Genomic DNA, 15,284 nt, shown 5'->3' with positions numbered 1-15,284 from the left:
TTAGGGCCACAGCTCTGGCACCCCCCACCCTGCTTTGAAAACACTCCTGCTTTCAGGAGAACCCAAAAGCAATTGCTGGGATCCTCCGCTGGCCTCGCACTGGTGCCTGTGAGGAACTAAGCCCCACACTCGGCCAGCGTACGCAGCAGCCCTGCATGACACACGGCCTTTGGGGCAGGCCGGGGACAGCACTGGGCACCAAGATTTCTAGTCGCTGGGGCATCCCCTGCTGCTGTTCCTCCTCCGCCCCCCGGCCCCAAAGAAAGACGCAGAATGCTCCACCAGGTCACTGCCATTTCATAAAAACATCCATAAATATATGTGTAGCTGGCGAACGCGCCGCAGCGAGTCTCTCGCCCACGGCTCCCAGTCCTGGCACACGAGTACACCACGCTGCCTGGCCGTGGGCAGGGGCTCTGGCTGGACAAGGCCATAGCCCCTGCTGCCCCTTCACTGTGGGTCTCCCGAGATCCCTTTTCCATCGCTCACGCCTCAGAATTTCCTCCTCCTCCTCCGGCTGCCCTTGTTCTGCTGCTGGAAGCCCCTCGGGTAGCCTGCGGCTTCGGGAGTGGACACCAAGGCTGGACTGGGCAAGTCACTGAAAGCCATGTGTGGAAGCGAGCTCTCCCGGGCCAGGCTGCACCCAGCTTCCTGCTCAGCTCCCGACAGGGTGTGCCTGATGGAAATGAGGAGAGAATGTGAGAGAAATGCCAGTCCAGGCAGGAAGCCACCACCGCTGAGCAGCGTCTAGGCCCGGCCGACAAGGCTCCCATTCACGCTGCAATCTGCTCTGCCCTCCTCCTTTCCAGGCCCAAACACTCGCTGGCATTGCTCCGGTCAGCAGCCAGGAGGGAGAAGCTGCCCGACGCGCCCTGCACAGCTGGCCTGGGAGCTCGCTGAAGGGCCGGGGATGAGCCGCAGGAGTGGGCCAGGCAATCCTCTACTCTAGCAGCCCAGGACAACCCCAAACCAAGCTCTCCGCACCCTCCGAACCAGCCACCACCTGCCCTTCCCCGAGTGGAGAGCCGCCCCTCTGCCTTGCAGGATCTGCCTGCTACACCCCTTCCCCAGCCCCACTGTGCTGGCTGGGCCACCCTGCCCTCAAAGGAGCCAGGGAGCAGTGGCTCCGCAGCAAAGCCTCCGAAGAGGTCAGCTGGTCACAGCCTCCAGCCAGTTTGTCCTCGGGCAGCACCAAGCCTGGCCAGCTGTGGGGGGCCCGGAGCCCCAGCTCAGCTGCTGACAGCAGGAGGTGAGGAGCACTCAAGGGAGAGAAGCAAAGGCCCCGGCTCCCGCAGCAGCATCCAGGAAGGAACGGCCCAGGGCTAGGGAAGGAAGGGGGAAGCTGGCACTGAGGCTGAGCCAAAGGCAAAGGCTGGGGGCGCTCGGCCTGTCCTGAGGCTCACAAGGGGCTGGTGGAAGCAGGGCACTGCCTCCTGGCCAGGCAGAGCGGAGCCGCGCGAGGGGAGCTCAAGGCCCAGCTCATTCCACGTGCTCTGCACCAACGGTACACGGCCACGTGGCATGGTTGCAGCCGGTGCTGGGCGCCGCTGCCCAGGACAGCCAGGCACACCGCACTGCTGGGGCACAGCAGGGCAGGGAGAAGGAAACCTGCAGTTCACAAAAGCACCGGCTGACCTTGGGTCTCCTCCTGCTGCCAGCATGGGCCCCACATCAGCATCTGCAATGAGAACACAGCGGAGCCTCGCACGACGCAGCAGCTCTGTCTCGGAGCCAGCAGCACTGCTGAGCTGCAGGCAGGGCCGAGGACCCACTAGCAGGAGCAGCATGCTTCCTGGGCACTTCGGAGAGTGTGGCCCCTTTCGGCCAGGAAGCGGGGGCAGGGGCATTTCACACACCCAGTGAATCTCACTCCCAACCCTGGCCGGGCCGGGCCGGGCCGTCCCTCGCACGGAGCAGCGATGCCAGGTTCCAGCGGGCCCAACTCTCCGAGCCCAGCGCTCACTAGCACACCTAGGGACCTGGCCTAGAGCCCAACATGGGGACAAGCCAGGAGCATGGAGCCCCTGCTCCACAGCAGCAGCAGGGCTGGGGAGGCTTCTCCACCCCCAGCGCTCCATCTGCTTAGGGGTGAGCTGGCCACTGCACCCCACAGACCCAAGGCTGGCTAGGCAGCCCGCCCCCACCTCCAGCTGCCAGCTTGGGTGCCATGGGGCACGGGTATCCTGCTGGGCCCCAACAGAGCCTGCGCTGCAGGTGAAATCAGCCACAGCCCACGGGGGGAGGGGGAGGCTGAGGGGCCTGTTACCAAGGGGCTCAGGGCTCCCATAAGCACGTTGCATCGGTGTCCCTCTGCCCCGCCTGCGCTGGTCATGGTGCTGAGCTGGAGCCCCCGGTAGGAGCACTGGCCCTGAGATCAGTGGGGCTCCCGGAGCGTATGGGGAGGAGATACAGGCCCTGGCCTTTCCCCCACGGCTTGCCAAGAGCCAGCTCCTGGGGGGGTCGGAGCCAGCTCATACTGGGTGACTGCCCATGGGCAGGGAGTGCTGTGTCGAACAGCCCGGGTCCCACACTGCGTGCGCTTCGGAAATGTGGTGTCCCCACCTGCAGACTTGCACTCGGACATCTCCAGCATGCTGAGGAGTCTGCCATCGCTCCTCCCGACGTCCTGGGACAACGGAGAACACAGAGCCGTCACGGGGCTGCCAGGGACGGCCCTCCTCCGGCCCCAGCCTGCCCTGCCCAGCCTCTCCCAGGGACTATAGCAGGTGGCCTGACCTTGCTGCAACACCCCCCTCCCCCAGCCCCTGTATACCACCGCACGGCACAGCACTACACCTCTGCATGCCCTCACCCCCCCACACCACCGTCCCCTCACCCCCTGTATGCCACCACCAGCCGTTGCCCCCCATACACCCTCATCGTCTCGCCACCGCCCGTCCCGCCTTCACTCCCTGTATGCCACCACCCACCGCACGGCACTGCACCTCCGCATGCCCTCAGCCCCCGTACGCCACCACCCACCGCACGGCACTGCACCTCCGCATGCCTTCAGGCCCCGTACGCCACCACCCACCACACGGCACTGCACCTCCGCATGCCCTCAGCCCCCGTACACCACCACCCACCGCACGGCACTGCACCTCCGCATGCCCTCAGCCCCTGTACGCCACCACCCACCGCACGGCACTGCACCTCCGCATGCCCTCAGCCCCCGTACACCACCACCCACCGCACGGCACTGCACCTCCGCATGCCCTCAGCCCCTGTACGCCACCACCCACCGCACGGCACTGCACCTCCACATGCCTTCAGGCCCCGTACGCCACCACCCACCACACGCACAGCACTGCACCTCCGCATGCCCTCAGCCCCCCCCACATAACCGCCCCCTCACCCCCTGTATGCCACCACCCACCGCACGGCACTGCACGTCCGCATGCCCTCAGCCCCCGTACGCCACCACCCACCGCACGGCACTGCACCTCCACATGCCTTCAGGCCCCGTACGCCACCACCCACCACACGGCACTGCACCTCCGCATGCCCTCAGCCCCCGTACGCCACCACCCACCGCACGGCACTGCACCTCCGCATGCCCTCAGCCCCCGTACGCCACCACCCACCGCACAGCACTGCACCTCCGCATGCCCTCAGCCCCCGTACGCCACCACCCACCGCACGGCACTGCACCTCCACATGCCTTCAGCCCTCGTACGCCACCACCCACCACACGCACAGCACTGCACCTCCGCATGCCCTCAGCCCCCCCCACATAACCGCCCCCTCACCCCCTGTATGCCACCACCCACCGCACGGCACTGCACGTCCGCATGCCCTCAGCCCCCGTATGCCACCACCCACCACACGCACAGCACTGCACCTCCGCATGCCCTCAGCCCCCGTACACCACCACCCACCGCACGGCACTGCACCTCCGCATGCCCTCAGCCCCTGTACGCCACCACCCACCGCACGGCACTGCACCTCCGCATGCCTTCAGGCCCCGTACGCCACCACCCACCACACGCACAGCACTGCACCTCCGCATGCCCTCAGCCCCCCCCACATAACCGCCCCCTCACCCCCTGTATGCCACCACCCACCGCACGGCACTGCACGTCCGCATGCCCTCAGCCCCCGTATGCCACCACCCACCACACGCACAGCACTGCACCTCCGCATGCCCTCAGCCCCCGTACACCACCACCCACCGCACGGCACTGCACCTCCGCATGCCCTCAGCCCCCGTACGCCACCACCCACCGCACGGCACTGCACCTCCACATGCCTTCAGGCCCCGTACGCCACCACCCACCACACGCACAGCACTGCACCTCCGCATGCCCTCAGCCCCCCCCACATAACCGCCCCCTCACCCCCTGTATGCCACCACCCACCGCACGGCACTGCACGTCCGCATGCCCTCAGCCCCCGTACGCCACCACCCACCGCACGGCACTGCACTGCACCTCCGCATGCCCTCAGCCCCCGTACACCACCACCCACCGCACAGCACTGCACCTCTGCATGCCCTCAGCCCCCGTACGCCACCACCCACCGCACTGCACCTCCACATGCCTTCAGCCCCCGTACGCCACCACCCACCACACGCACAGCACTGCACCTCCGCATGCCCTCAGCCCCCACCACATAACCGCCCCCTCACCCCCTGTATGTCACCACCCACCGCACGGCACTGCACGTCCGCATGCCCTCAGCCCCCGTACGCCACCACCCACCACATGCACAGCACTGCACCTCCGCATGCCCTCAGCCCCCCCCACATAACCGCCCCCTCACCCCCTGTATGCCACCACCCACCGCACGGCACTGCACCTCCGCATGCCCTCAGCCCCCGTACGCCACCACCCACCACACGCACAGCACTGCACCTCTGAATGCCCTCAGCCCCCGTACGCCACCACCCACCGCACATCACTGCACCTCCGCATGCCTTCAGCCCGCCCAACATAACCGCCCCCTCACCTCCTGTATGCCACCACCAACCGCACGGCACTGCACCTCCGCATGCCCTCAGCCCCCGTATGCCACCACCCACCGCACGTCACTGCACCTCCGCATGCCCTCACCCGCCATACGCCACCACCCACCACACGGCACTGCACCTCCGCATGCCCTCACCTCCCGTACGCCACCACCCACCGCACGGCACTGCACCTCCGCATGCCCTCAGCCCCCATAAGCCACCACCCACCACACGCACAGCACTGCACCTCCGCATGCCCTCAGCCCCCGTACGCCACCACCCACCGCATGCACAGCACTGCACCTCCGCATGCCCTCACCCCCCCCATAACCGCCCCCTCGCCCTCACCCACCTCTACGCCACCACCACCCCGCATGGTGCTGCCCCTCAACCCTCATTCCCCTGGCCACCGCTGCTCCGCACCCACCACTGCTTCTCCGCCTGCTGCCATTGCCCCCCCATCCGCCACTGCCCCCCCCACCCACACCCTCTGCCCACCGTACTCTCTCACCGCCCGCCAACCCCCACATGCCATCGCCCCCACCCCTGTATGCCATAATCCCCCCACCCTCACCCTCCATACGCTGCCGCCACCCTCCTTGCCCCCGAAGGGCGTTCTATGAGCAGTGGTTACTTGGCTGGGGGCCCGGGCTCCCTTTCACAGTTCTGTCCCCTTGCCCTGTGCCCGCCTACCTCTCTCGCTCTCAGCAATTCCACCTGTGCTCAGCCCAGGAACTGGCAGGACTGGGATGCAGCAAGACAGGCTCAGCCCTTCCCCTCTCCCCGCACTCGGAGTGTGCCGGTGATGTTGTAACAAGGGAATAGGTGACCGTAGCCGCAGCTCCCCCGTGGGCAGAGCCATGGCCACCCAACCGCTCACACACGCTGGAGGCCAAGCAGCAACACTGCTGCAGAACAAACCCATCTGGGCATTGGAATGAGGCCGGACTCCACCCTCACCTTGGCACTGCGCAGCCTCCGGTTTCCCTGAGCGTCCCGCGCAGTCTGCAGGCAGCCGTCTACGTGCCTCGGATACTCCGCCAGCGGCACCAGGGCCTTACAAAGGTAGCACTTCTCACACCTGCCGTGCAAGGGAAGCAAAGCCGTGCATTGGGATTCATTCGGCAGCACCCAACATGGCGTTTTACTTCTCCAGGCCATTCCCCTGAGGTGGCCAGTCTGGGGAGCAGCATCGGCTCAGCGGAATCGCCCGTCAAGCCAGCCCGATGCCACTCTAAACAATGGAGAGATGAGCCGTTTCCCTGTCCCCCACGGGCGGCGGCAGCAGTGGGATGGTAATGAAATCAGCTCGGCTGCTGGCTCAGACATAAACCACCCTGTCAAACTGCAGAAATGAAGAGTTATGGGGACGCACAAGGGAGTTACATACTGCTGGAGAGACAAACCCAGCGTGTTAAAGCAGAGAGCCACCTTGTCTGACTGGCAGCCCAAGTCTGTCTCTGCCCTTCCCTACTTAGCCCGCACTACCCGGGAGGCCTGTGTCAGTCAGCAGCCAGCAGCCTTGCAGGCCAGCGCTGGGCTGGCAGGGGTGAGCTGGGCACAGAGCAGTGGTTACAGCAATCGCTGTTCAGGAGAGGGGTGTCGGTTACCGGAGGGAAGTGAGGGGCCCCACGCTCTCCAGTACGCGCATGGAGAGCCCCCAGCATGCTCCACGCAGCGGGTTCTTCTCGGATGCTTTCTTTCCAGGCAGTGCTGAATACCAGAGAATGTGTCTAAACAGACGCTGTCCTCTCTGTAATTAGCCTAATTCCATTAGCAATGTTGCCATCCGCTGTTTGTAACGGCAGAATGGCTTCCCCAGGCAGGGATTGTACTGTCAGATCCTCTCTTCGGAGGCTGTGTGGGAGGGAGGAGGTGGGGCTGCACGGGGAGAGATTCAGCAAAACCGCTGCAACTCTGGAAGTCTAAGTGAAGTAAGGTCATCACTCCAGGTGCCATCCTGTCAGCCTTCCCATCTACCCTCTGCTTCCCACAGGCTCCTGCACTCAGCAAAGTGCTGCACTGGCCCACCTGAAACCCCTCGCATGGAGAGTGGGCTGAGCTCAACTGAAACAAAACATTTCTTTTGTGCTCGTCTGCGGCCCCCCAGACGCCATCGAGGGGCTCAAACACCCCAGTGCTGGGCCCCAAGAGAAGAACCCAGATCACGGGGCCGTTGCTACAAGGATCGCGCAGGAATCGAGGCGGGCGGCGGAAATAGGCTCTACGAAGCCAGCCTACCTACTTACTTGGCAATGGCTGCGGGGGGCGGGACAGCTCTGCCTCTGCCAACTCTGCTCCTTGTTTCTCTCTGTCGCTGAGTGAGCACTTGAGACACAAACAGAAAGTTACCCAGTTGCTGGGTGGCTTCTCCCTTCCTGACAGCGTTCGGGGGCTTGCAAAGCACCTAGCATAGGACGTGGGGCAAGCTCAGGTGCCACCTGGCAGCAGCGGGATGTGTGATGGGAAAGGCCAAAGGAGCACTGGGATGCTGATGGGCGGAGTCTTCCCTTCTGGACAACTCAGGGTGGCCCTGCCAGGGGCCTGGGACTTTGCTATCCTTCCTGAAGCCAACCAGTGACCCCGGCAGGAGGCTTCCGGCAGCCCCCCGGGAAGGGGCTTCAGATCGAGTTTGTGGTTTAATGAAAGTTCCCATGAAACGGAACAGTGGCCTACAACCTGCTAACGCCAGCTACAGCACTGCTCCCCCATGTCCCCGGATCAAGGACCGGGTAGAGAGAAGATCTGACTGGTCAGAGGGTGGGTCCGGTGAGCCCCTCCCACCAGGACTGTGACTTGCTTCCAAGAAAGTTCCAGTTCCCTCCCCTGGGTGAGGGCTGGGCCAAACTCCCTGACATGCACAGTAAATCTCAAGTCACTGCCTCACTCTGTGCCTCAGTTTCCCCATGTGTGATATGGAGGGGTACCGACCCCCACTGTCATGAGCTGAGAGAGCTCAGGGGAAAGCGCTCTATAGGCACTGGGTGAAGGAAAGGGCTTTCCCCACCAGACTGCCCGGGGCTGCTGCAGCCTCTTCCACACTAGTGCTCTGGTGTGTGGAGCCAACAAGCAGTTCTGCAGACCTGCTCTCCAGCCAGCTGAAAGGAGAATTTCAACGTGTCTCTCTTGCGGTTGAATTGCTCTCAGCACCCGCCCAGATCCTGAGGGAGTGTTTCCGATATCTCGGGCGGCTCCGGTAGGGATGTTTGAGTTTCCAGCTCAGAAACGGATGTTACTGTAAGCACTCCCAGGCAATGTGGGTATGGGGACAAAGTGCAGGAGAGCTGCTTTACAGCCTGGCGTCGGAGCTTCTGGGATTTGCTGGGCTCCTGAGAAGAAAGGCCTGACTCCGGTATACAGGGCCATTCACCTCTTACTGTTTGCTAACGTGTTATCACAGCGCTCGGCGCCTGTGCAGAATGGAGCGAGCCCTTACAATCTGGAGTCCAGCCCGGGTCTCAAGCAAGCCCTGATTTTCCTTTCTCTTTGGTGCTGGCCCAGCAGGCCAGTCCGTGACTAGCGCTTCGGCTGGGCAGCCTCCGGGGAGCTCCCGGGGCGAGGCAGAGATGCCTGTGGTGGAGAAATGAAGCAGTTGTCCCTTGCCTGGCCTAGGGGTGAAACAGTGGCCTACCCGTGTCCTGGTACCGATTCCTGAGGCCCCCCAGAGCCCGCCTAACTCAGCATGGCGAGAGCAGCTCTCTCCATGGGGTGCAGCTGTTAATATTCCTTTAATGCCGTCTCAGGACGCCGTGTGCACTCGCTCAGGTGTTAATCAGTTCTGTGAGCACATCTGGCACGGCAGGCCTGTTAGAAATCTTTGGGATCACGTGGGAAGACCCAGCTGTACTGCCGAGAGCAGCAGGAGGAATGGAGAAACATGGCCAGCATTGCTGATCGACTCCACCACACGCACACAAGCCAGCTTACTAACTATGCTTCCGAATGCCGACCAGGAGTTCCCCCCATCCCTAGAGCGGCTTTTCAGAAGAGACCCGCAAGAAGGAGAGCACACCTGGGGAACAGAGCCTATCCCAGCACACTAGGAGCCTCGTAACCTCTCCCGGGCCATGTTCTGCAATGCACAGCATGTCTGAAAATGAACCTGTCTCCATCGGCTCCAGACAGCTCCATGTCCGGACAGCCAGGCATGGTGCCCTGCCTGTGTGAGGCTCCAGCACTCCCCTGGGAAATGATTCTGCATTTGCCCTTCGTCCCCATCACCACTGGCATAGCTGTTGGCCTGCCAGCCAAGGCAGGTTGTACAGTCAGTGCACAGGAATGGGAGCCAGGGCTTTCTGCCTGGCTTGGGGCAGGTCCCTTGTCTGTCCGCCTGTGGGCCTCTTTCACCAGAGCGTAGTGAGGCTCAATAACTGCATGCCCGACACTCAGCAGGTGCAAAGTGCCATCCGTGCATGACGACGCTTCCTGCCTTTTGCACAAGGTTTGTGTCTGCTCAGGCTGCCTCTCCCCACCCCAAGCTGTCTAGTCCCATTACTAGCAGGCTATTTTTGTGCAGATCCTATTAATGGAAAGATTCTCTAGCATGTTGGCCCCTCTCAGAAGTGATGAAGCTTTTCCCTGCCCCAGTTGTGTGACTCTTTTTGCTGCATCAGTGCCACTTCTCTTGGTGTTGGGAGCTTTGTACAGTAGCAGCACTGCTGCTGGTGCTCTGGAAACAGATGGTGGGGTGTCAGTGGCATGGGAGGTGAGGGAGGGGCACGTGGCATCTCCTGTCACTTGCTGTGGACCAGGAAGGCTGGGCCATAATGGAATGGGAGGTTAGTGAACAGCCGTGGCATTGGGTAAAATACTAGGCTTTCTTCCCAAACACTGAGCTGGGGATGTTTGTGGTAGCAGCCGTAGAGCACAGCGGAGGGCAGTGACCCGAGGCAGAATGTGGGAACTCCTTCGGAGCCCTTCAGTTCTCATTCCAGACTCACCAGCCCATTAGCACTTGTGCCTGGGGTGTGGGGAGAGGGGGGCACACACATTCACTGGGGATGAGCACAGGGGTCAGGAACGTTCATTGCACCAGCAGCGAGGTCCCACCACTCCCGTCCAGGCGCAGTGTTTAGGGCTTAGAACAAGCTCTTCAAGCCCTACTGAACTGCCTCAGAAACAAGCACCCAGGAAAGCAGAAGCAGGCCTTTGGGAGCAGAGCAGGCATTGGGATACAGTCTCCTTTAGTCTGGAACAGAGTCCCATGGAGACAAGCCCTAAGGGCTCTCTACGCTGCAGCGTAAGCCCGGGGTTAGCAGACCCTGGGTTTGAACATCTACACTCCTTTGTATGCCCAGGTCAGGAATTGTTGAACCCTGGGTCCCAGCCTGGGGCTCCAGCGTCTACACTGCATTATGTGAGCCCAAGTCCAAACACCAGGCTTCCTTGCACCCTCCCAAAATGCGGCCGCTCTAGCGCTCAGTTTGAGGTGTAGTGTAAGAGAATGAGACCGGGCACCAAAGCTGACTGGCCACAGGACAAAGGAAGTTGGACTGCGGGACACTTTTGGCCAACTCCCAGGGCACAAGTCCAGTGGGGCTGTGTCTCCACTGCAAAGCAACAGGGCTTGAATGTAGGTCCCAGCTTAACTCAGGCTTAGACCCTCCACCTCCCTGGGTTTCTGGGACCCTGGGTTAGTGTGACTTGTAAGGAGATTGAAGGCGGTTTAGGCAAGAGCCTGAGTGTGAACCCTGGGCCTACATGAAGGGTACGTCTACACTGGAATAAAAGCCCTGCGGCATGGCCACAGCTGGCCCAGGTTAGCTGACTCGAGCTCGCAGGGCTTGGGTTGCAGGGCTAAAAATGGATGGATAGACTTTCGGGCTCAGGCTGGAGCCCGGCTCTGGGACCTCCCCAACAGAGTTCCAGAGCTTGGGCTCTAGTCTGAGCCCGAATGTCTACACTGGGAACTAGCAACTCTGACAAAGATTGGGAGCCGTGATGGCTAACCAGACAGACATGAGCTCTCAGTGTGACATGGTGGCCAAAAGACCTATGTGATCCTGGGATCTCGAGCAGGAGCAGCGAGGTGGTTTTCCCTCCGTATTCAGCACTGGTGCAACCCTGTGCCCAGTTCTGGTGCCTACTGTTCAAGAAGGATGTTGGTAAATTTGGGGAGGGGTCAGAGAAGAGCCAGGAAAATGACTGAAGGACTAGAAACCCGCCTTGTCGGAACAGACTTGAGGAGCTCCATCTATTTAACTTAAAGAGGGAGGTGTGGGGTGAGTTGATCCCAGTCTATCAGTACCTACATGGGGAACAAATACTGAATAATGGGCCCTTCTGTCCCACAGAGAAAGGTCTGACCCAATCCAATGGCTGGAAGCTGAAGTCAGATGAATTCAGACCGGAAATAAGACAAAAATATTTGACAGTGAGGGAAACTAGCCACTGGAACAACTTACCAGGGTGGTGGTGGATTCCCCTTCCCTAGCAATTGTTAACTCCCGACTGGCTGTTTGTCTAACAACTCTGCCCTAAGGATGATTGTGGGGCAGGGCTCTGGGCTGTGCTATGCAGGAGGTCAGACTAGATGATCACAATGGTCTCGCCTGGCCTTGAGATCTCTAAATAGTCCCACTCACTGAGTCATAGCACTGGGCTTCGCAGCGTACCACGTGTTGGACTTGTCATCTCTCAGTGCAGGCTGTGTGCTCCATGCTGTGCCCCACACACACAAGCCTGTGAGGGGCTCGCTCCTTCTCCTGGGATTGTCCCAGCTGAGGTGTATGCTATGGCCCTAGAGGGGTCCTGCACTGTGGGACTGCAGGAGACGGCCAGGGCTGGAACCTGGAGCAATGGTCACAATGGGCTACTAAGTAACTTACTGACTACACGGGAATTCCACGAGTGCTGGAAAGCCAGGGGGCTCAGAGCTCCCTCCAGGGCAGGCTGAACCAGGCAGAGGGAGGAGGCCTCTCACACACCTCTCAGCGGGCCTCAGCAAGAGGGTGTTTGCTACACTCTCTGTAGCCAAGAGTCAAGGGTGCTGAGACTCCCGGCACACAGGGCTGCTGGGGCAGGAGAGGGAAATCACACGCACACTCACAGGACCCAAACACGAGACCATGTGCTTAGCAGACCTGGAACGTCTTCATTTGCATCCTGTCCCACGATGCCGTTACAGCACATAGCATGCAGCTCAATCTCGGTGGCTGGAAACCCTCGATCACACAGCGGGCACGACACACTGTCATCAGCTGACGGGCTGCATTCAGAGACTGCGTTCCCAGCTTCTTCATCTCCACCCGCCTGAGGAAGGGGACAAGAAATCAGGCAAACAGCTCTTGCTGTTTCATTCTTCATGCCTACCCTAGAGCGCCTGGCTGTCTTGCAGCTACATACCCTCCCGCAGCTGCTGCACTGCTCAGACACATTCATTCCCACTGCACAAGTCAGATCTAGTAATTGCACTGACTAGTTCACTGCATGAGCGAACACCACACTAACATCAAATGCTTGTTCCAAAGGCAACATGTCCTGCCGAAGCACCACCAGGCGTCCCTGGACGTTCCTTTTAAGGCAAGGATCACCTGTGCTGCCACTATGCATCGCTGGGTAAAATGTAAAGCACCCCTAACTGAGACCCCAAGAATGCCAGGAAGCAAACCCAGCGAGATGCATGAAAAACTCATGTGGCAAAGCAAGAGTTCAACACCTGACAGGGGCTCATGGCCCAGCACAGCACAAGCAGCATGTCTAGGACCCTGATGAAGGGAGACTCCCACCCTCGCAGTGGGTGAGCTCAGAGCAATGGCCAGATGTGATGTTATCTGATCAGAATATGACCATATGGATCATTGTTGCAACCACTGGTATATATTTGCAGCAAATACTCTACAAAGGTTGGCGAGTGAGGTGTCGATAAGAAGGTTATGGTTGCTGGTTATGATTATGCTATCTGTTTGCATGTATCATTTTTGTATGTGAAGTTATAAGTATTGGAATCTCCACCAGCTTGAAGGGGATTGTCTGCCCCATTCTTTGCAGTTCACCCTAATGGAGTGACCACAGCTGTCCCCCACGGGGACACCGGTCACAGCCAGATCTGCCATGTAAGAGATCTGCAAAAATGTCATAATTTCCCAGATATGATAATCTTGTTTATATGTTTGTAGCACCTTTGTATTATGAGGTATAGATATGTCGGTATTTCAAACTTGTGCTATGCTTCTGGGTGACACACCAGACAGTGGCATCAGCACTGATGGCCCATCAAGGCCCATCAGCTACATCTGACCCATTGAGAGAAGGCAGATACACCTTGTGACTCAGCAAGACATGCAGGGACAGGCCTACGGACAGAACTCTGAGGTTCTCCCCGGCCATGTGCTGGGCAGCTTGTGTTTGGAACAAAGGAAGCACAGGCTGCATGGCAAGAGACTATAAAGGCAGCTGCATCTTCTATCTGTGTTTAACCCATTTTGCTATGACCAGGAAGAGGCTGTCTCTAACCTGGGGAAGGTGGAAAAGAGCGGTTTGTCTGCCAATGAAGTTTCTAAATGTCTGTTTAGTATCTCAGAAGTGAATCTGGCATTAGATAAAGCTCAGGGAAATGTTTCTCTAGAGCAGATCAAAGTTGCTGGTCAGATTAAAGCCCTAACTGAGGAAGAAAAGGGTAGTTTTTTGTGGGTGATGGATTGTTGGCTAATAAAGCTTGGGAAAGTCAGCCTGACACAGGTAAAAGTGATGTGCTTAAAGTAGATCAGTGTGATAAGCCACTGTTCGTGGAAAGCAACAGTTTATCTGTTGAAGGAAAAACTGTTTCGAATTGTTTGTCTGTTGCAAACAGCAGCATGTGTAATGAAGGAGAGTGTACTTCGTCTTTTGCCTGTGGAGCAGACAGAAGCCTGTCAGCCCATGATGGTTGAAAATTGATCAGTTGACCCAGAGTTGGACCTGTATTTAACTAAAGCCCTGGAAGGGAATGTTATTAAATTTGCGTTTGATAGGGATTGTAATGATGCTGGTTTTGGCGGGACCCAACTGGGAGTGTCAATTCGGGACGAATTGCTTAAAACAGGGCAGTTACAGCTCAAGGCTGGGGTTTTTCCACCTCTAAGGCAAACCAAACCAGCCAAAGAGGACTTTGGCCTCATCCCACTGGCTAACCACAAGTCACACAAGCAATTCCCTTAGACACTCCAGTTTCTCAGTATCACCACCAGTGCCACTCGTCATGGGGATGAATGGTTATGACAACCAACACCCTAATAAAAGAAAAAAGATTCCCTCAATCCCAAAGAACCAAGCCCCAGACCCAGGTCAATATACAGATCAGATCTTACGCACAAATCACACTGTTGCCAATCCTTTAGAATCTAAAATCTAAAGGTTTATTCATAAAAGGAAAAAGATAGAGATGAGAGCTAGAATTGGTTAAATGGAATCAATTACATACAGTAATGGCAAAGTTCTTGGTTCAGGCTTGTAGCAGCAATAGAATAACTGCAGGTTCAAATCAAGTTTCTGGAGTACATCCACAGCTGGGATGGGTCATTCAGTCCTTTGTTCAAAGCTTCTGTTTGTAGCAAAGTCCCTCCAGAGGTAAGAAGCAGGACTGAAGACAAGATGGAGATGAGGCATCAGCCCTTTATAGTCTTTTCCAGGTTTAAGAACCTCTTTGTTCTTACTGTGGAAAATTATAGCAAAATGGAGTCTGGAGTCACATGGGCAAGTCCCTGCACTTTGCTGAGTCACAAGGCTTATCTGCCTTCCCTCAATGGGTCAATTGTATAGCTAATGGACCATCAAGCAGGCTAGGCAGAGCTAACACCAACTTGTCTGGGGTGCCACCCAGAAGCATAGCACAAATTTGAAGTACAGACAGTCTAGAGTCAATATTCATAACCTCAACGACAAAAATGACACATGCACACAGACAGCATAATCATAACCAGCAACCCATAACCTGGTCTTAGACACCTCATTTGTCCCCCTTTATACAAGATGTGGTGCCACTACAGGACTTTGGTTGCAACCATGTTCTATAAGGTCCCAGTTCAAATCAATCACGTGACAGGGATCATCCAGTTAATATCATAAATAGCTCCCAGAGACCAAGCAATTCTGGTTCTTCTATTTTGCCTATTGCTAGAGTGTTGCTGTGTAAAGATATGACAACCTTGCCCGATCAGGGTGAGGATATAGCCAGGGAACGAGGAAAGCATGAAGGTATATTATATTATATTATATTATAATTATATTATATTATATTATATTATATTATATTATATTATATTATAAAGGTAATTTGACTGTGTTATCTACTGACAGTGTGGAAACTTGTAACAAGGAAGGAGAATGCTTCTAATCCTGTGAATATGAAGTCTAGCAA

The 15,284-nt window shown here is 58.0% G+C and overlaps 1 protein-coding gene across 6 annotated transcripts in view; it reads right to left on the bottom strand.

The window, feature by feature from the left end:
* Positions 1–277: 277 nt before the first annotated feature.
* Positions 278–15,284, bottom strand: part of UIMC1 (ubiquitin interaction motif containing 1) — a 72,559-nt gene continuing 57,552 nt past the window's right edge. For all 6 annotated transcript variants that reach the window (XM_050961769.1, XM_050961771.1, XM_050961770.1 and 3 more), the window contains 6 exons: positions 12,031–12,199; positions 7,198–7,276; positions 5,909–6,029; positions 2,563–2,626; positions 1,636–1,678; positions 278–676 (listed from right to left, as the gene is read on the bottom strand). In XM_050961769.1, coding sequence (XP_050817726.1) covers positions 493–676; positions 1,636–1,678; positions 2,563–2,626; positions 5,909–6,029; positions 7,198–7,276; positions 12,031–12,199 — 660 coding nt within the window. In that variant the 3' untranslated portion in view covers positions 278–492. The remainder of the gene's footprint in view (positions 677–1,635; positions 1,679–2,562; positions 2,627–5,908; positions 6,030–7,197; positions 7,277–12,030; positions 12,200–15,284) is intronic.

This window comes from Gopherus flavomarginatus, chromosome 7 (assembly GCF_025201925.1).
Source record: "Gopherus flavomarginatus isolate rGopFla2 chromosome 7, rGopFla2.mat.asm, whole genome shotgun sequence".
In the NCBI taxonomy this organism is placed as follows: domain Eukaryota; kingdom Metazoa; phylum Chordata; order Testudines; family Testudinidae; genus Gopherus; species Gopherus flavomarginatus.
This window is presented reverse-complemented; position numbering and strand designations above follow the sequence as displayed.